This window comes from Leptidea sinapis, chromosome 2 (assembly GCF_905404315.1).
Source record: "Leptidea sinapis chromosome 2, ilLepSina1.1, whole genome shotgun sequence".
In the NCBI taxonomy this organism is placed as follows: domain Eukaryota; kingdom Metazoa; phylum Arthropoda; class Insecta; order Lepidoptera; family Pieridae; genus Leptidea; species Leptidea sinapis.
In genome coordinates, this window is record NC_066266.1 from 325,179 (window position 1) to 346,856 (window position 21,678).

Here is a 21,678-nt window from a genome sequence, read left to right on the forward strand (position 1 = left end):
GCCGATGATTTAAAAATTTATAAAGTTATCAACTCTGCCTCTGAGGCTGCTTTTGTTCAAAGTGATCTCAATGGTATAAAAGATTGGTGCCTATAAAATGGTATGATCCTAAATGCAAGCAAATGTTTTCATATTAAGTACACTAGAAAAAAACCGCTTGTTACAGTGTATGAGCTCGATAGCGCACCATTAAAAGAAGTGCAGGAAATTCGTGACTTGGGGGTAACTATTGATAGCAAACTAACGTTTATTGCACAAGTTAATAAAGTAGTTACCACATCCGCACGAATGTTAGGATTTCTAAAGCGAAACTCGAATTGTTTCGGCTCCAAAACGAAAACAATTCTATATAACGCTCTAGTGCGCAGTCATATCGAATATGGTAGTATTATATGGAATCCCCTATATACGATCCATTCGCAACGCATCGAGAGTATCCAAAGAGCATTCACACTACACCTTGCATACATTAGTACTGGATTCTCTCATAGACACCCGTACCATCAGCGCCTCAGGAAATTTAATATGATTTCATTGCTCGATCGGAGATCTCTTTCCGGAGTAATATTTTTGTACAAACTCTTAAACGGTCAAATACAATGTAGTAACCTCTTGCAGAATATTAACCTTGCTGTCCCATATTTATTCCCAAGGTTCAAAATCAAGAGAATCTTCCAAGTTCCTTCTGTAAAAACCAACCTGGGAGTTCAGGCGCCTCTCGCTCGAATTCTTCGCGAGTACAATAAGTTAAACGATACCAATTCAGAACTTGATATATTCGGTAGTGGGCTGGTCAGGTTTAAAGACAGTGTTGTTAAACACTTAGCTCGTACTCAATCGCATTTGTCAAATAAGTAGTTTTTCTTTTTTTTCGTCTTCATTATTTTCATTATTTTTATAAGTTAAAGTTATAATTTGTACTTTCATTTTTTATTTTTTTTGTTTTTATTATAGTTTAGATAGTATTAGTTCTATTTTTCAGAAGTATTTAGGGAGTATTTTTTGTAATTTTTATGTTCACCATAATTGTCGTATACTATAGAACTACTAATTGTAACATTAGATTAAGAAAATTGTATTGTATATGATGTGGTGTGCTTTAATAAATAAATAAATAAAAATAAATAAATAAAATAAAATTACTTACTATGTTACTTACCAGAACATGAATGGTATTTTCATAATAATATTATAACCGCTTGAAAATATCAAAGGCGCGTGCGTCACTGGTCCCTCCTGAATAGCCTCGTTGGCGTGGCCGGCACCTACTATACTGAATTGCCACAACGCCCATAGAGCGCCAGCTATGGAACCAGCTTCGCAAACAGCTAAAGCTAAACGGCAGTTAGACAGGCCTGCATCGTGTCGGGCGATGGACATTGGCACACCATCGAATATGGTCTGCTACCAGCCCGCGTCCGATGGTTCTAAGGTACCAAATCCGATGTGTTTAGCTTAGTAGAATAAACGAACAGTGTTAGTTAATTACAAAGGTTAGAAAGCGTGTAATTAACATATACATAAGCATCTGTTATGTGAACTGAACATTATATTAGTGAACATATCTCTATTCCCATCAGTTAACAATAATGTTTTTTACTAGCCGTGTATATTCCGTTTACGTTGATTTACGTCGTTATATTTAAATTGATTTTGTTCATCATTTAAATTTTATTTTCATATAAAATTAATTTTCAAAAGTTACTTAAGTACTCTATAAGCCATTCACTTACTTGTGTCCTTTTTGTCCACACAATTAAAATTAGATTTTTTTAAAATAGATAATATTTTTATATACCATAGGGAGTGACATTAACAAATCATATTATTGCAATAACACTTGGTAAACGTCATGAGTCATCACTTCATAAAGGGGTTTTTGACATGGAGAGAAGAACTGACAAGAAAGTCCAGCCTTTCTTTTAAATCAAATTACAACTTAGTGTACTTAATATAATATTACTTATACATTTTTTGGTGGCCTTTTTTATGACAATAAGGAACGAGTCGAGCAGGACGATCGGATTGATACGCCCTGCCCATTGCAGTGCCGCTCAGAATTCTTTCTAATTATTTTTTCAATGAGAAAAACTTTGATAGTGCATCTAGCTGTATGACAACAGGCCAGGTTTATTACTTTAGTGTGCATGACAGCTATGTCTCACACTTGCGATACGTATGTAACTTTGTTTTAGAATGCGTGCGTTGCTAAAAATACAGGTTAACTGTCCGCCGCTATTTTATTCAACGTGTTCACAGCTGTCACAGTTTATTTAGACGTATAAATTAAATAATTTTAAGGAGAAATGTGACGAGAAAGAGAGTTAGAGATAAGGATTCCTGTTTGAGGCCCAAGTGGCAGGGCGTATCCTTTACCTTCACATGAATGTCTTGCTTGTCCAGTCAGTTTTTTTCATAAAAAACAACCTAGATGTCACACTTTTGCTTATACGCAGTATTAAAATGCACACTTTTATGTACTTGTTTCAAATGATGACGTGAATTACGCAGAAATAAAAACAAATTTAATATATAGTAATTTATGCAACAGTTGTATAATGGGGAATAAAAAAACACGAGTGGCATGGGTTGGGTGAAATGAATGACGCCACGAGCGTTAATAGCTAGTTATAATATAACGTGACACATACAATATTTCTTCTGCGACTTGTTATTTGTTATATGAAATAGAACAAACAAACAGATAAATATCACGCATCACGTTCATGTTCGGCACTCCACAAGCAACTCCACAATCGCGCGTTTTGCAAACAAATTTCTAGCCGCGAGGCTGTGCGAACAGCCACTATTTGGAATCAATAACTGGCTGCGGTTTTACCGAACTGATACGACTTAAGGGCCGGCAACGCATGTCCTGATACCAGCTGTTGTTGTGGATGTTGGTTGCCTCACCTCTCCCCAACCCGTGAGCCTCTTACCCCTCCCTTAAATGGCGGGAAATATATTATATACATACTTAACTCTGGTGAGTGATTTCATTTTCAAGGAATAAATACAATTTTCTCAAAAAAACGTACTCTTCACCAAGCCATGTACTACATACTTATATTAACTACTACAAAACATAATATATCACAACCACTAGGTAAAAAAAGTGCACACCACAAATATTAAAAGAAGTGTACATACTTAAGTTTGGTAAGTGTATCTGAAAATTGGTACGAAGTTTATAATGCTAAGACTAGAGACTAACAGACAGTAGGCTTATGTGAAACAGACATAACTGGTGCCTTATTCAACACAATAGATGGACCACAACAACTTTGCTTGTTTGGCGACATTATAGTTCAGTAAATAATGCTTTTAGGCCATAGAGTATAGACTTTTTCAAAGGCTCAATATGTACGATAAGTATGTAGGTACTAAGGCAGCATTTCCGATGTGCTCTTCGGTTTGCGGAAGTAGATACCAGCACTTTGGTTTCCAGAAACTCTATTAAGTCACGTAGATAGTACTTGGTACATCCTCCGTGCCTCTGGGCCCCACGGGCCAAGTATCTCAACACTAAGCGGCACAAAGTTATAAGACTCACCGAGACCGACTATTTGACCTGGCCTAAATAGCCTGGCTATGATAAGACGCCAGAGAGTGTCCCACTAGTGACGCTACCTGTTCCCAAGTCACTGGGTCACGGTCTCTGGACGCTTGACATCCCGATTGACAATATCATTCAGCTCTAAAATAGATTGTACTTGAGTGATTATACAATTAAAATAACAATACAAACCATAAAGCTTTAAAAGAGGAAATAAGATATACTTAGGAATAGCATACAATAAGTTTTGTTATTTGTGTGAAATAAAGACGTAGACTATTGTAACTATTACAGAACCTAGACTAGGAATCATGATTGATATCATAACACGAGGTAGCTACAATTATTATTGTTTAATAGTTTGCACATTCATAATTGAGTTAAAGGAGCTGAACCCCCTCACATGGTATTGACCTGAATAGAGATACTTAGTCAAAGGTAATGTAACAATAGAGGTAACATAACGATAATTAACAATAAGTCTTTGACCCTATTATTTCCACCTTCATCGAACCATCCCACCTGCAAGCGTACCATTATGTACAAGTGCGTGGTTGCTATGAATATGCAATTGTTAGAAATTAACTTTTACTCGCAGATTCGTCCACACGGAACGGTTACTCGGTTGAACAATATTCTGTATATGGTATGTAGGTAATGTTTTTGTGGTAAAAGAATTACGTGAATATGGAAGTAGTTTAAATAAATTTCCTTGCCACGATCATTTGTGATTTGAAGCTTAGCGAAAGCAGGACGAAATTAGGCAGGGGGATACTTTGCCGCTCAGATGAAAATAGATATAGCACGCGACTTTAGGTATATCTTTAGTAAAAATAAAATATAATATGTACATATCTTAAAAATGTAAAGTATATAGATACGTTATTGATAACATGCAGTTTAGCAATTCTTTAAAATCTGATGATCGTTCGTGAAGTATCTACACTCTCGAAGGCACTACAACTAATTATGTTATTGAACTGTATGATTTATGGAGTAAATTATTTGTTATATACATATATATAACATAACTAAAACTTTAATAATAACTATACACAAAGATAACTATTTCTCTCCCTTGAATATTCTATTCAGGGAATATAATAGTCATCACGATGAAGTCGACATATTTGATCATAACTTACATAAATTTAAAAAATATATTAAAACGGTTCTTTCAAGGGAGGGATGACCTCAATCGTTATTTTTCTTTTTTGTGTAAATTAATATTAATATTGTACTCATAGATATATAATAATTTATAGTTCTTATTTTATTTTGTGGCTTAATTTAATTGAATAGCATGTCATTTTCGCCTATAATTGAGCCATCACTTACCATGTGAATGTTATTGTTTTTGTATTATACTGTGTTTATATTAGTGTATACCTTGTTGGCGGAATTTAATAAATAAATAAATAACTAACGAACGCATTTATGTCTATAATAAAGTATCACAGTCTCGAATAGATTATAAAATAATATTTTATTTATCAAATCGTATTTATGCTAACTTATGGCATCATGAGAAGGCAACCTACATGATGAGGTCGCTCAGAGGGCGTTGGAGAGGGCTGTCCTCGGAGTTTCCTTGCGAGATCGAATGATCAGAGATGAGGAGATTCGTAGGAGAACCAAAGTCACCAACACAGCCAAAATGATTGCGAAACTGAGGTGACAGTGGGAAGTGCACATAGTTCGCCAGACATAAAGACAGCAGTAAAGTCCTCGAAAGGCGACCACGTACCGGAAGATGCGGTGTTGGTAGGCCCATCACAAGATGGACTGACGATCTCATCAATATTGCCTTAATACGTTGGATGAGGACCGAACATCATAGAGGCCTTCGTGTCGTCTGACTGTTGATCTTTTTTTAGTATTATTAGGAAAATACATTTACGAACCTTAACCCCAAAACGGGGCCCAAATGTCGGGCTCGCTCCGCTTATACGGACACCCCTACTCTATAAAAGGAGCGTCTCGGAAGGAGACTCGAACGTCCGCGTCGGACCGACTGCTCACTAGGCTGGATGGAAAATGTTGACTATATCTTTAACAAAGGGTTTTTTATTACATTAAACTTTTTACATAATGAATAAGCATAATATGTATATATAAATTTACCATGATAGCTGCAAAAGTCATACAGTATTTACTTCGCATCGCACAGCTAACGCCCTTCTCCAGATACATAGAAGAATGATGTTCCATGCAAAGGTTGTTAATTGGTAAGTAAGTAGATGAAGATAAAATGTTTATTTAAAGTTATAATTGACTACGGCGGTATGTACAAATATGATTTTGTAATCAGAAGATGAGTAATGAGCTATTGCGAGATCGGAAGCTCAGCCCACGGACCCCTATCTCACTCTACGGAACGTTTCAAATTATTTCGTAATGTTAAGATTTGCATGTTAGTGTAGGAGATGATAAATAATAATTTATGATAATATTTTGCAGGTATATTAAGTTTTATAATATGTCCATGACGTTTATGTATTAAGTATGTTCATCTTTCAAAGTAATGAAATGTTGTTGTCTTTCTTATAGAACTTTCCAAAGCAAATAAACCAAGTAAGTATATATACGTAGCTCCCAGTCAATTTGTTAAGTAAAAACCAACTTATAAACAAACAATTTAATGATTATATCTGGCACGGATTACCGGCTATAAAGGGAATTGCAATTACTAAAGTTTTTCTCTTTTGGTTGTCTGTTGTACTGGAAGCATGAACGTCTCTAGATCAGATAGTGGCAGCTTGTAATTTATTAAAAGTGCAGGTGCTGCGATAGTGTTCTATGTAGAGGATATTGTGTTATCAAAGAGCCAGCAGTCCAGGTGTGCCTGTTAGTGTGGACCCTCAACGCAAGCAAATTGTTGGAACAGTGAGATCAATCCGTGAATCCTGTTTCTTAGGAACATCTGCTCATCTGAATAACTAAACTAGTCAACATTTAAAAGAGGCTCGTGTGAACAAGAAGGTGTTCATCTTACTATTTTTTTATGACAGTTAGGGACGAGACGAGTGGAGGTAATTGATACGCCCTGCCTATTAAAATGCAGTTCCACTTGAAATTCTTGAAAAACCCAAAAATTCTAAGCGGCATTACAACTGCGCTCATTTGATTTTCATCACCTTGAGACATAAGATGTTAAGTCTCATTTGCCCAGTAATTTTACTAGCTTCTATTATTAAAATGAATTTTTCAAAACGAAATTAATTATTATTACTAGTCTATTTGATAATAATATATATTAATTATAATTATACTTGTTGTGACATTAAATTTGTGGACATTATACATAGGTACTGAATGAATTATTATATTATTTACATCTTACATTATAATATTTTTAAATTTTATTATTATTAATAATAATGATAGCATTGTGAAATCCGACATGTTTCAGTATGACAGTAGTGTGTTGGTACTTTGAGCATAATTCAATGTTAGGTACATTGAATTATGCACAAAAGCATTGAATTGGCGAAATTTTACAATAAATGGAAGTAGGTATTCTTAATTGGTTAATAAGGACATGTAGACAACTCGATAATATATTTTACATGTCAATTGACGAGATATATTGGATTATTAATAATATTATTTTACATTAACATCTTAAGTACAATATTTCTTGCAAATAAAATAATTTCATTACATAGCTCCGGCTACCCTTCAGACCAAAACATAATAATACTTTCATATTACTACTTCACGGCAGAAATAGGCGCCGTTGTGGTACCCATAATCTAGCTGGCATCCTGTGCTAAGGAGCCTCCCACTGATAATTGAACTGGTACTATAATATTTTCTTTCCTTAAAAATTTGTGATAATACGTACTATTCCAAGTAAAGTCAAAGTCAAATAAACCTTATTCATATAGGCTGAGTACTACTTAACGATTGTGAATCCTCCATATAAATATTTATGTAATTTGAATTACTCAATCTACTGAATTAGAACTCGTGAGAAGAACATACAAGAAACTCGACGGGCACTCTTTTAAATCAAATAGAGTATTTTACAATGGCTGTAATATACATAACAAAATTATTTTGTTAGGTGCTGCATCCAATATATGAATCGTATTCAAAGTTAAAAGTGTTTTAAATATCAAATATTCCATCAAGATGAAACTGTACTAATATTGGATGCAACTAGAGCTTGAAATTTGTGTAAAGACGCTTCGTGAAGACGATAATCATGGTTACTATCATAATTAGTAATCGTATCTAAGAAATACAATAATTTATTAACCCGGTCACGAGTTGACGCATGGACTAGTTATAGTTCCCTTGTTTCATATTTGAGGGAAGGAGACGACCTGGCACATGACGCCACCGCAAGCAATGCAATTTTAGTGAGCATGAGTGATCGACATACGCATGATAACTAAAAAATTACAAAAATAAAACTGACTAACCAAATAAGTTGCAAAGTAGTCTATAATAAATTGTATCGTAAATAGTCATCATCCCTTGGACCATAGGATGTACCTACACAATCTCACAGTCGTGATTTATTGTTGCAGACACACACACACACATGCACGCAATTGTTATTGTTTAATACTCAAGTGAATCTTACTGACTATTTAACACTTTATTTTGTCTCTACTCAAATATATAACTTCAATACTAACTTAACCTATACTACTAACCTAACCTAACCTGCTAGCCTTGCTATACTTGTTCAAAAACTGGCCGCAAAAGAAAAAATAATATAATTTAATTTAGAAACACGTAAATAACAGAATAAGAAAAAATCTGACGAACAGATAATGAGCTGAAGCGATCGCTAACGGCCTTTGCATTCAATATGGTATGAAATAAAGTATAGGTGTATTAACTACATATTAATATTATAAGTATAACTGAATATAATAGTTGACGAAAGAAGATTTTTTTTTTGTGGAATAGGAGGACAAACGAGCACCAGGTCAGTCTGGAAGAACGGGTCACCTGGTGTTAAGTGATCACCGCCGCCCACATTCTCTTGCAACACAAGAGCGTTGCCGGCCTTAAAGGAAGGTGTACGCGCTTTTTTTGAAGGTACCCATGTCGTATCGTCCCGGAAACACCGCACAAGGAAGCTCATTCCACAGCTTTGTACTATGTGGAAGAAAGCTCCTTGAAAACCGCACTGTGGAGGACCGTCACATATCCAGATGGTGGAGATGATATCCTAATTTGTGGCGTGTCGTGCGAAGGTGGAATTCGGCGGCAGAAATCAGGTTGAACAGCTCTTCGGAACACTCCCCGTGATAAATGCGGTAGAAGACACACAATGAAGCAACGTCTATAAGCAACGCCAAGAGATCCAGCGGTTCACAGAGCTGGATCCCCGACAATTCGAGCTGCTCTGCGTTGCATGCGGTCAAATGGATCGAGCTGATACTGGGGTGCGCCAGACCAGAGATGACAGCAATACTCCATGTGTGGCCGGACCTGCGCTTTGTAGAGCGCTAGAGTATGGGCCGGCTTGAAGTATTGCCGTGCTCTATTGATGACGCCCAGCTTCTTCGAAGCCAATTTGGCTTTGCCCTCCAGATGGCCACGGAATTGGCAATCGATCGAGATTTCGAGACCCAGTATTCCGATACTAGGCGAGGCTTTAAGGGAAGTGTTATCGAAGAACGGTGATACAACAAATGGGGTTTTTTTTAGTGGTAAACGCGCAAACTTGAGTCTTCTGGGGGTTAAATTGGACAAGGTTCAATTTACCTCATTCCGCGACCTTCTCGAGAAAGGACCAGATAGAAGACACAAGTTTGTCCCGGCACTGGTCGACGTTTTCTCGAGAGAGACCTGCATGGCCCGTGTAAACGGCATCACCAGTGCTGTCGTCTGCATAGCAATGTATGTTGGAGGTGTCCAACATATCATTGATATGCACAAGAAACAGCGTGGGAGATAGCACACAGCCTTGGGGCACTCCAGCGTTCACGGGCTTGGGATTCGAGCAAAAACCGTCGACAACGACTTATATGCTGCGCCCAGTGAGGAAGCTGGAGGGTCACTTGCATAAGCTCTCGGGAAGCCCAAATGATTGAGCCCTTGTCCCATACACGATCAAAGGCCTTCGCTATATCCAGGCTGACTGCCAGGCCTTCCCCCTTGCTTTCAATGTGTCGCCGCCCATCTATGTGTTAGGTATACCAGAAGATGCCGACCTACCATGGCGAAAGCCGTATTGTCGGTCGTTGATCAACTGGTGACCCTCTAGGTATACCAGAAGTTGGCGGCTAATTATGCTCTCCATGATTTTGGAGAGCAGGGAGGTTATAGCAATAGGCCTGTAGTTTGCCGGATCCGAGCTGTCTCCTTTTTTTTGGATCGGATGGACAAGGGCTGACTTCCATGAGTCTACGCCTTTGGAATAAGAGTGCCGGAATAAACGCGTTAGCACCGGCGTCAACTCAGGGGCACACGTTCTGAGCACGATTGGAGAAATGCCATCCGGCCCGCTCGACTTCCTGACGTCCAACGAAAACAGAGCTCGCCTAACAGTTTTCTGTCTGAACTGTACTTCAGGCATAGAGCTCTGACACCGCGGGAGGGTTGACGGTGTTTTTCCGTTGTCGTCAAGAGTCGAGTTGGAGGCGAAAAGAGCGCACAGGAGATGGGCTTTCTCTTATGCTGTATGGGCCAGGGTGTCATTCCTCATATGCAACGGCGGCATGGACGGCTGGTTGAAGTTACCGAGAGCAGCTTTCGACAACGACCAAAACTTGCGTGTTCCGGTCGGGTAACTGGAAAGCTGCTCGCCGACTTTGACGACGTGCTTTGACATCGCACGGGCGATTTGCCGCTTAAAAAATCTGGAGGCACGGTTATATTTCCTCTTAAGAACTTTGCAGTTCGGATCCTTTGTGTCCAGCGACGCAACCCAAGTTCCATACGCCTGTTTTTTGCAGTCGGATGCTGCTTTAACTGACGCATCGAACCAGGGCTTTGATCTGCCACTGATCGGTACTACAGAGCTTTGTATAAAAATATCCATGCCCTGCAGTATCACATCGGCTACTGCAACGGCGCAGGCACTAGGATCATCCGAAGGGAAACAAACCGTGCCCCAAGGGTAGGATGCAAAAAAGGAACGCATCCTATCCCAATCTGCTGACTTGTAGTGCCAAACGCGGCGGGTCGCTGGTGGTCTGCGACGTTGGCGTCGGATGGGCACTACACTCCTGACCAGGCAATGGTTGGACGTTCCGAGAGGGGCGTCGACAAAGACTTGGTAACCATCGGGATGTGTAGTCAGCAGAAGATCTAATAAGGACGGCATGTGGCTATCCACATCCGGGAGCCGCGTTGACGACTCAACCAATTGGGACAGACCATACGCCAATGCAAAATTATGCACAGATCGCCCTGCGTAGTCTGTGGTACGTGATTCAAGCCATTCGGCATTGTGCCCGTTGAAATCACCCAAGACTACGATTTCTGTGGAGGGGATCTGTGCAAGCACGTCGTCAATTGCCATTTGAACGCAGCCCATGAGATGATCGGTTTCTGCGTTACCACTATGGGACCTGTAGACGCACGCATAGATGCGGACGCGGTCCACTAAAACTACGCGGAGCCAGAGAGTAGACAGGTCCCTACCCTCAAAATTGCCGAGACGGCGACAGCAGATATCCTCCCCAATGGCCTGTCCTCAATGTCCTCGACACTAACCTATGCGAAACATTTACAAACTTACTTGCGGCCGCTCTTCTTTAGTCGCCTCTCACGACATCCTAGGGCCTGGGACTACCCTATTCTTTTTACGCCCCGAGGAAGTACAGGGCAAATTATCATACTAGTTCAGTGTTGTAACGGGGCCCACATGTTCGTGTTCCAATAATACTGCTAGTATATCCGCGTTGAATAGCTAGTCTACTGCGTTGGCCGAAACCATTCAAATTCACATACTTTCACCCATACCGATTACATCCATTCTAAAATATGTGCCTCTGACCTGAGAAGAAAGGGCACACGTAACTTTGTGGGATCTTTTTTATATAAAATTTAACTCAATAAAAATTATTAAATAAATACTCAATAAATTTCGTAAAACATCTCATTTGTACATTTTCTGAAAACTTTTACATGTTGTAAAGGCATATACATCGACCAACAAACGCGACTTAACCGAGTAGTTGGCATAATAAATGTATGTTTGTTCCTGGTGTTAACATCATGATAATCACAGTTTCTAGAAAATTTGCTCGCTAAAGTGCCAATGAACATACCTGCATAACATTAACCAATATTGAAAGTTATAATGCTTACGAGTACTCTTTAAGAAATTTTAAATTTTCGAACTAATACGGTTCATTAGATACAACCCGCTGACAAACAGACGGGCTAACGGACAGCGGATTCTTATGAATAGAAAATATATAAATAATAATACCATAAACTTAAGATATACTAACTATAGTAACTAATATAAATATAATAACGTAAATTACGTACGTACGTTAAAATATTAAATTTCATTGCATAGCAACAAGTATAAATATTTTTCGTTTTGTTGATTATAGTGCTATAAGTTTTATTGCATATTTATTTATTTCATTGCATAGCAACAAGTATAAATATTTTTCGTTTTGTTGATTATAGTGCTATAAGTTTTATTGCATATTTATTTATTTCATTGCATAGCAACAAGTATAAATATTTTTCGTTTTGTTGATTATAGTGCTATAAGTTCAGTATTAAATGCTTCAAGTCTTAAATAGACTTAAGATTTTTTTGTTAATTTTAAATTAATTTCTACACGCATTTCTGAGATCGTAATATGAAAAGTACAGGGTTATCTTTTTACATAAGATATACTATTTACATTTGAGAAAAGACTATCAGCCAAGCTCTTTAAGTAAATTATTGCGTATCTAACTATGAGTTACAATCATTAAATACTACTATATTGAATATAATTTGAATAATGGATATAATTTCAAATTTACTTCGACTTCCGCTCAAAGTTGCATTGTGGAAATCCTTAGCGGCACTGGACGTATCTTACATTCAGCAGCACTTCTCATCACATGAAATATACTGCCATAATGTTGATAGCATATACATATAAGATTAAGTGTATCTCAGTATGTAACAAATAAATAAATAAATTAAATATATACATACTTAGATTGTTATTTTTTTAATGGTATCTCTCTGGGATTAAATATAAAATTTGTATAAATATACTTAGATAAAATCGCTTCCTCTTGTATTTTGTACCAAGCTCCACTCGTGCCAAGCGACGCGTAGCAAACGAAAGTTACTTACTATTTCCTCAGTACTGTTTTATCAAACAATGTTGTTATTTAAAGGCTTGATAGAAGTATACAGGATGTCCCACGGATAATAGAGGGAAAGTTTATTATAAATTACTAGATGTTTTGCGGTTTCCCCCGCGAATAATATTTCTGATTTCATAATTTTATGAAGGAAACAGTTTCGAAATTAATGCGACGAAAATTTTTAATAATTTTTATGAATTATTTGAATAAAACCAACAAGATGTTAATTTAAGGAACTTAAAATATTGAAATAAAGAATAAAACACTCTGAAATATCTATATCTAATCTATTATATTATTATAATAATAAGCGTAATTTATACTCGATCTTGTAAATGTTATTAATTTATAAATATATATCACAAATTATTGTCTCCGTATTACTCACGTTGCCTTCGTGAAGTTTTCCGTTTTGTCGAACTGTCATAAGCACTCATTTTTAGATGATAAAGTTTCCAGAACAGAAGAATATGTAGACCGTAGTATGAATAGTACACGACGTGAAAAGGTTCGTGAAATGAAGTCGAAAAATCGATGAAGAATCGGAAAACATACGTTAGGTATCGAGTTACCAGCGAGTTACTAGATCAAACAACAAGACAACTTACACGAGACTACCGGACAAAATAATAATAATATGTATATAAAAAACGTGTGCGTCTCGGGACGCACGCACCCCGACAGAAGTAATCACTTAAACTAATCTAGGTTGAACTGTTTAATATTTTAATTGTTAATCTTAAAAAAAACATAGGTTATTACTTATATTTTATAAATATGAATAAGATAATGTAAGAAAAGGCTATTTATTAATAAAATTATTTATTGATTGCTATCTTTTATCCGCGACTTCGTTCGCGTGGTATTGGGTAAGTTTTTTTTAATTTTTAGGATACTTTGCAAATAATACACATGCAAACACTGTTCCTACTGCTGGCGGCGCTCTTTTATGATACAGTGGATATCCCTGGTCATAGTGGACAGTCTCTTATAAAGTATTTCTATGCGAACTTTAACCTCCCATTTCAATCTAGATCAAACTTTCAAAAATGCTCGACCACATGTTTATAACTTACTTCTTATCAAGTTTCTAAATACAAAGTTTCATGGTTTTCTCTCCGAAATGACGTAATCAATTTCAACCCGTTCTAGCCCTTTTTTACAAAAAATGGCAGCTTCCCAAGGTCTAGCCTATTTTTGTACCAAATATACTCAAAATCAATAGGTGTCACCCCCGTGACGTTGTTCGGACTTCCATACAATGTCAAGGAGGAAGGCATTTTGAAAATACTTATTGAAAATTGTTGTTTTATTTTTTAGTCTTTTTATAACTCCAAAAATTTACCTGCTTTAATTTATATATAATCTTTATAAACTTTAAGTGTTTGTAACAAAGTAACAGTATATTATTTAGGTAACAAACATTTCATATACAAGGACTGGGCTAAAATTGAGGTCACACAAAATGTCCTCCATTCTGTTGCTGTTCGTATAAGGTTCGTATAATAAGGTATTAATTTCAAGGAAATTAATACCTTTGTAATGTGTTCTAATTTGCTAATATTATTGTTGTTAAATATTCAATTTTATGTTGTAAGCAATTTAACGAATAACTATTAGGTAGTATCATAAATCAATGTTAACAAAGGAATTTGTGTTTCAAAACGAGGAAAATATAAAATATCGGCTAAATGTGAGTCGGACTCGCCCGCGAATGGTTCCGTACCATTATTTATTGAAAGACCATCTATTATAATACGTTTGTTGTTTGGAAGCCGTCTTAAGTATTTATTATGTTTATTAGTATTTGTTGTTATAGCGGCAACAGAAATAAATCATCTGTGATTATATTAAGTGTATAACCATCACAGTTCATGAGATACAGACTGGAGACAGACGGATTGACAGTGGAGTCTTAGTATTAGGATCCCGTTGTAGCTTTTGGGTACGGAACTCTAGCCAAGGGAAAACCAACACAATATGTAATATATGTTTCTTTCCAGAACGGTGCCAACGAAGAGAAAAAGGGAGAAATCTTTCGCAATCATAGCAGAGCCAGTATCAAGAGCAACCAGCCCACGATCGTTGCCGGTTGAAATCAAACCGGGACGTGTATCGCCATTCAAAGGTAATTATTTCAATATGCTGCAAGAAGTATCATAATCATCACGTCCACGGCTGGTCAAAGACCTTCCCCAAAGATCTCCACGACCGCGACTATCGGTCATGGGCTAACATCTGTGGTCACATGTGGTCACGATTTCATCCAACGTTGGATAAAATCGTGACCACAGATAGTTATTGTCTAAATGTATTAACTGCTAAGAATATATTATCATCTGTGCGGTAAAGTTATAAATTCATAGTAGGCATAATATAGTAGTTGCATCAATCCACACATACCTTAAATATAATAAAGCATTATGCGAGCATTTTATAAGCTATTATATAAAAAATAATAATAATTTTAAATAAAAAAAAAAATTAAAATATAAAAGAAATTAAAAATAAATAAATCAGATTTCCCTGTGAGAGGATCATCCAGCCACCACAAGCAGCGCCCGTTCACGAGCATGACGCATGGACCAGCCATCGCCTCCCTCGATCATATATTATGGCAGGGAATGACCCGCCCCACGTCGCCGCCACAAGCGGCTTTTAATCTTTATTATTATATTTTTTATCTTAAATAGTTTTTTCTTATTAAATTTTTGCTGAATAATAATTTATATTAAAGAAACAAAAGTGCAATAAATACGAGTGAATTTTAAAATGTCGAAACGCAATACTATTGGTTGAAGCGCAGTGTGACGTCAAAGTCTAGATAAACATAATCACTGATATGGTTTCTAAATAATATTATTTTCGGTGGTCAGCTTATATTACATTTTATGTTGGTTTTTTAATATTGAATGATCTGTATAATGATTATTTTCAATGACTGACAGTGGATTTGTTAAAGGGCAATCAGATAATCTTCCAAAAATAGCCGCGATTATAATGATAAGTATGTATTTGATGACGCGTTTTTTGTGTTTCAAATCCAGATTTAATTTCTGTTTAATTTAAAAGAGTGAAAGTTACACGGTAATTATGTTGTAATAAATTTAATTTTTAAGTTTTTTCAATTCATATTTAATGATGAAATAAGGGACGCAGACGTGGTCGCTAACTATGGGCCTTATGAGAAAGATCAGAGTTGTTCAGAGGGCAATGGTGAGGGTTTTCCCTTATCCAACAGTGGACGTCTTCCAGCTGAAGTGATGATGAAAGTGTATCATATTTAAAAATATAGTATGCTATAGCATGCGAGCAGAAACACTAAAATAACTATTGCAGCAAAAATTATGAAAGATCCGTGTTCAATTAAAATGTTTTGAGAAATTACCTAATAAAGAACAACTGAAAATTTTCAACCTGTTCTGGCATATAGGTTGCCAAAGTAGTGGTGTTTCATTTTAAGTTATAGTAAATTATCAAAATAAAAGGTTATTAGAGTTGATAGACAGCGAGCTGCTATGAATACATTACGATTCGTCCTTGCAAAATTAAAGTTAATACTTTGCAGAGCATATTAAATCATTTTCTTGTATAGTAGTAGTGTTCATAGTATTTAAAAGAAAAATCTACTAGACGCTACTTTTAAAATATTTCAACTGTGTAAGGCCGAAACAGATTGGATGTCCGAAGCTGTACATTTTCAAGGTATACAATTAGCCGTTTAATATCAATAACACACAGAGTATTCAATATTAAATTAATTAATCTTAATCTTTATTGACCAAAGAAACATGTCATGTGGCAAATATGTATAGAGCGGATAACGAAGGTAAGATCAAGAAAACATTATTTTATTAAGAATCCTATTCAATAAATCGAATAGGTTATGGGCCCAGGACTCTCTATTAATATAAAGAAAAGGTAAAGAAATAATACTAACTTCCGGCACATTCATTGACACCAATGATGGGTCGTTGACAACTTAGTATACTTTAGTTATTTTCAAAGTATTATGTCCTATGGTATATTGTTAAGTTCAGTGTGTTCAGTGCGGCCGATATTAATACCATCTTTGTGCTGCAGAAGAGGGCTATTCGCGCTATTTATAATCTAAGTCATAAAGAATCATTAAGAGAAAAAATTAAAGAAATTAACATTGAGGAATTTGCTAGAAACTGTTACAATAATAATTAATATCACATGAGTAACTAACATACACTTGTTATGCCTCCTACTCGGTTAAGTCGAGTTATTAAGTCTTTTACCGGGCGATGTATATACTTCTACTATACGATCCCAGAAAATGTACATAACAAATCTGTAACGAAATTTAAAAGAATTGTTAAAAAACGTTTGTGTGGGAACGGCTACTATAGCATTTCTCTAGCAACGATTCTCTTAATTATACCACAGACTGGGTATGAAGCGTACACCCTCAGGCTCTTTAATTATAAATGTTTATTGTACAATATTACATTGTTATCAGTATTTTTATAAATTAAACACCGCACAAGGTAGCTCATTCCACAGCCTTGTTGTACGTGGAAAAAAGTTCTTTGAAAAACCGCACTGTGGAGGAAGGCTAGACGAATGTGCCACAATCAAAAAGATCTTCTGAACACTCCCCGTGATAAATGCGAAAGAAAAGTCACAATAAAGCGACGATCCTACGCAACACCCAGTTATCTAGCGATTCACAAAGCACTGCGTCCTCGACAATTCGAGCAGATCTGCGTTGCATGCGGTCAAATGGTTACAGTTTACACCATTTTGCTCAATAGTTGAGTCTCTTGGAACTAGAAAAAAAACTTTATCTAGTGCACTTTCTGAAGTATTTATAAGCTAACTATGGCACCATATTTAAGGCGTGCCACATTTAGCACTCCTGTTTTTCATATTCAAATATTTTTTTATAAAAAACTGATTAATAATTAAAAGAACATGTTATTATCGTCATTGTAATGTATATTGTAGGTATCCATTACCCAACATTGATATGTATATGAAATAGTTTTCGAGTTACGCTTGCTTTGACGAGCTTAAGGATTGAACAAGAACCGTCGACTACTACCTAAATGCTGAGCCCTACTTCCCTTAGTTGGTGTACCTTGGTGCTTTCAATAGCCGTCACCCTACCTTGTGTTAGGTATTTTTATTTAATATATAGTATCTAGGTTTAACAAAGCTAGAAGCCTTAGCCTAGGCATACCAGTAGCTTGTGTTTTAGAATGGTCTCCTAAATTTTGACAATGGCTGACTTCCATATTTCTGTGGCTATGCCTTTTAAGTACGAGTGCTAAGAAAAACGCGTTAAAATCGTACAGGTGTAATAAGACCAGATGCAAGAAATACAACGTACAACTTTTTTTTATATTCAAATTGTACTTACTAGATACAAATAATATAGTTAGTGAAAAATCCCTATCCTAACTTTGGTTTCGTTTGTAAAGTCATTTATGTTTTACTTGGTACTTTTACCACATATGTAAACGTATTTAAGTATTTTTTCCTGCACATGTATATAATATCTAAGGCATAACAGATACATGGATGTATTGGAGAGCAGTTTGTGGTAGGGTGACAATCTCACTATTTATTGGCCCACATGGGTTACAAAATGAACGATCATATTGAATTTCACGCAAAAACTTACATTAATTATATTATTTTCACCAAACGGGTGATAACATCTTTTTTCCTCATTATAATCACATTACAAATCGTATCTATATCGTCTGACGATGATTTTGTAGCGTATTACTTTGGTGTGCGGCCTGTCTTATAGAATCAATTCGAAAAGTGAAGTATCAATAAGTCAAACTGATATATATAGATACACAGAGCAGACAAAGACACATTTTTGTGTCTTCTCTTTGTTTGCGCTAATATAATGGTGGAAAAGACTTGTTATAACACATTTTTATTTGTAAGGCCGTATGTGTCTGTTACTCTTCCACACTTTCATTGACAAGAAGTCAACCAATTTTATACTTGACGCAAAACGAATCTCAAATGTTTCTATATTTTCACAATAACAAAAGACACTCACACACACATACACACCAAAGTGCATGCAAACATATTCAGACACCACACACGCTCACACAGACACAATTAATATAAACAAATAAATTAAATTAGTAGTAATGTAAACAAACGATTACCTTTTTAGTGACTTCGTTAATCTACATTAAGTATTGAAATGGAGGAAGAGCGGTGTATTTCGATACAGGCATTAATTGCTTACCGAAGGATACTAGCCCAAATTGTGTTAATGTTTGTTTTAAATGATGTAGATAAATGTATTTTGGACCGTTTTCTGTGATGTTAAGCAGCATTATTTACCCACAACAACAATAATATGATCTGAATTAATGCAAACGAATTAATGAACGAATTAATGCAAATATATTTAAACATTATCTTCAGTTACACTGAAAAACATTTTTTTAATTCAGTTTAATAATATTACATATTTTTTTCAGGCAGAGGCTTTCGGGAAGAAACATCACGACACAATACGCCAAAAACATCAACTGCCAATTCCAGAGCTGGATCTCCAAGAAGAACAAGCTCACTAACAAGGGTAGATAAGATGGCACAAGCTGCTACGTTATTTCCATTACCTTTGCCAAATAGACCTCCGTCACCTAAAAACTTTTTAAAAGAAAACATGAAAGAGGTGAGGGAACTAAGTGAGATTAACAGGGAAAAGCACGAAGCTGAGGCAGAAGAAAAGAGAAAGGAGGAGGAGGCTGCATTATTAAAAGAGATGGGCCTATTGGATAACAAAATTGATATTAAAAACTCTAGAAATAATTCTAGAACTACGTCTCCAAATAAATTGACGTTCAGATCAAGATCTAATTCTCCCGCAGCAATCTTACATTATGAAAACACACCTAAAGATAAAGATAGTGCAGTTGTTATCAAGAATGAAACAGGAAATAGATCCGTGCATAGATCGCGGGCGCGACCAATAGCTAAATCTCAGCCAGAATCTAAAAATGTATCTCCTAAGCATTCTAAAATCCCTCAACGTCAGACATCTGTGTCTCCGCCTAGAAATGGCCTAAAGAAACAAACTGTTAACGGCTTAGGCAAAAATCATCGGTATATTTCAAATAGCACAAGCAGCATCCATGAAACAATAAGGATTGGAAGTCAGACTCATGACAAGAGATCGAGTCAAAGTATTCAACACCTAGCAGTTGCACCATCTGGTGTTAAGAGTAAGCCACCGATATCGCCAGGAAAAAATGGACCTCCACCATCAAATAAGTCAATTAATGCGAAACGCCTTTCACCAATTGTTGGAACTCCAAACAAAAGCCCTATCGAAGATTTGAAACCAAATTCAGCAAAAACTTCCCCTAAACCATTACCTATACCTAAAAAGCCAATCAAAACTGCAGGAAATACCCCAACTACATCCAAATTAAATTTAATAGAAAATAGCAGAAATAATAGCAGAGATCCCAGTCCTGAGAAGAAAGTTGCAAATAAGAACAATAGTAGGCCAAATAGCAATGCAAAACCTCCAATACGGACAGCTAGTACAAAAGCAGTACAAAAGACAACAGCTGCATCAAAAACAGAAGCTAAAAAACCTGTAAGTAGAACAAATAGTGTAAAAAACCTGTCAAGATCATCTAGCACAAAAACATTAAATGAAAAACAACCTTTAAAGAAAACAAATAGCAAAAAAGATTTAGCTGAGAAGGAGAAACCTGCCACATCAAAGACTGATGTAATAGAAAAAAGTGACAAAGTGAAAGAGGAGGAAAAAGCTAGAAACGTAGAAGATATATCTGACAGTATTCAACATCATGAAGTCAAGAAAGATCATAAAGATGAAGAAGCTGTTAGTACGCAAGACAATGAAACACAATGTGAAAAAATGCCTAATGAAAATGGGGATCTGGTACTACTCACTAAAAAAAATGTTGTATCTATGACTACAGCTGCTATAACTTCGCAACCATTAGAAGTTGTTACCACAGTTACTAATCAGTTGCCAGCAGCATTTGAGAAAGCAAGGGAAAAGGGAATTTTTGAGAGACTCAACTCCAAAGATTCACTAATTGGAAAGGATGATGATAAAGAATCACATGAACAGAAAATACAAGGTAAAGAAGAAAAAAGGCCACCTAGGCCAAAAACCGATAAAACTATTTTTTCAGAAGATAATATAAAGCTTAAATTATTACAACCACCATATAATAATCCTCAAGTGGAGCGGGTAAAGCAGAAAATAGATGATATTTTAAAAGAACCAGAAATTTCAACAGAAAATATTTTATCGACAATGAGTAAAGTAAAAGACACAAGAGATCAATTTAAAAAAACAGCTGAAAAATCTAACACAGACGCAAAAGAAACAAAGGCTGAAGTTGAAAGTAAACTAACAGAAATTAAAGACCAAACGATCAAGAAAGAGGCTGAAAATGTGTCTGAGATACGAGCTGAAGCAAAACATATAGTAGATAGCATTATTACACCTGTTGAAGAACCTAAAGATAAAATTAATGGAGTTAAGGATATAAAAGGGAATATAGAACCAACAGTGACAGTGGTAAAAGAAAAGAAAGATAGACCTGATATCGAGAAGATTAATGAAGCAATGGTTAAAGGGGAACCTGAAGTTGAAGTTCAGAGTTCAAATGTATCAACACCTGGAGAAAAAGCTACATTAGAAGTCAAAAAGACGGATGATGACTGTGACAAATCGGCCCATAGTAATGGAGGGTAAGTAACGAAATTTATTTTAAATTTTCACTTTCAATAATAAACAATAACACTATAAAGCTTATTAGGAATGAA

General features: G+C 36.0%; 1 protein-coding gene across 1 annotated transcript in view; it reads left to right on the forward strand.

The window, feature by feature from the left end:
- The window catches only part of LOC126974657 (protein stum), a 94,560-nt gene that overhangs the window by 15,724 nt on the left and 57,158 nt on the right, over positions 1–21,678 (forward strand). The window contains exons 2-3 of the mRNA XM_050822201.1: positions 14,859–14,983; positions 19,341–21,603. Coding sequence (XP_050678158.1) covers positions 14,859–14,983; positions 19,341–21,603 — 2,388 coding nt within the window. The remainder of the gene's footprint in view (positions 1–14,858; positions 14,984–19,340; positions 21,604–21,678) is intronic.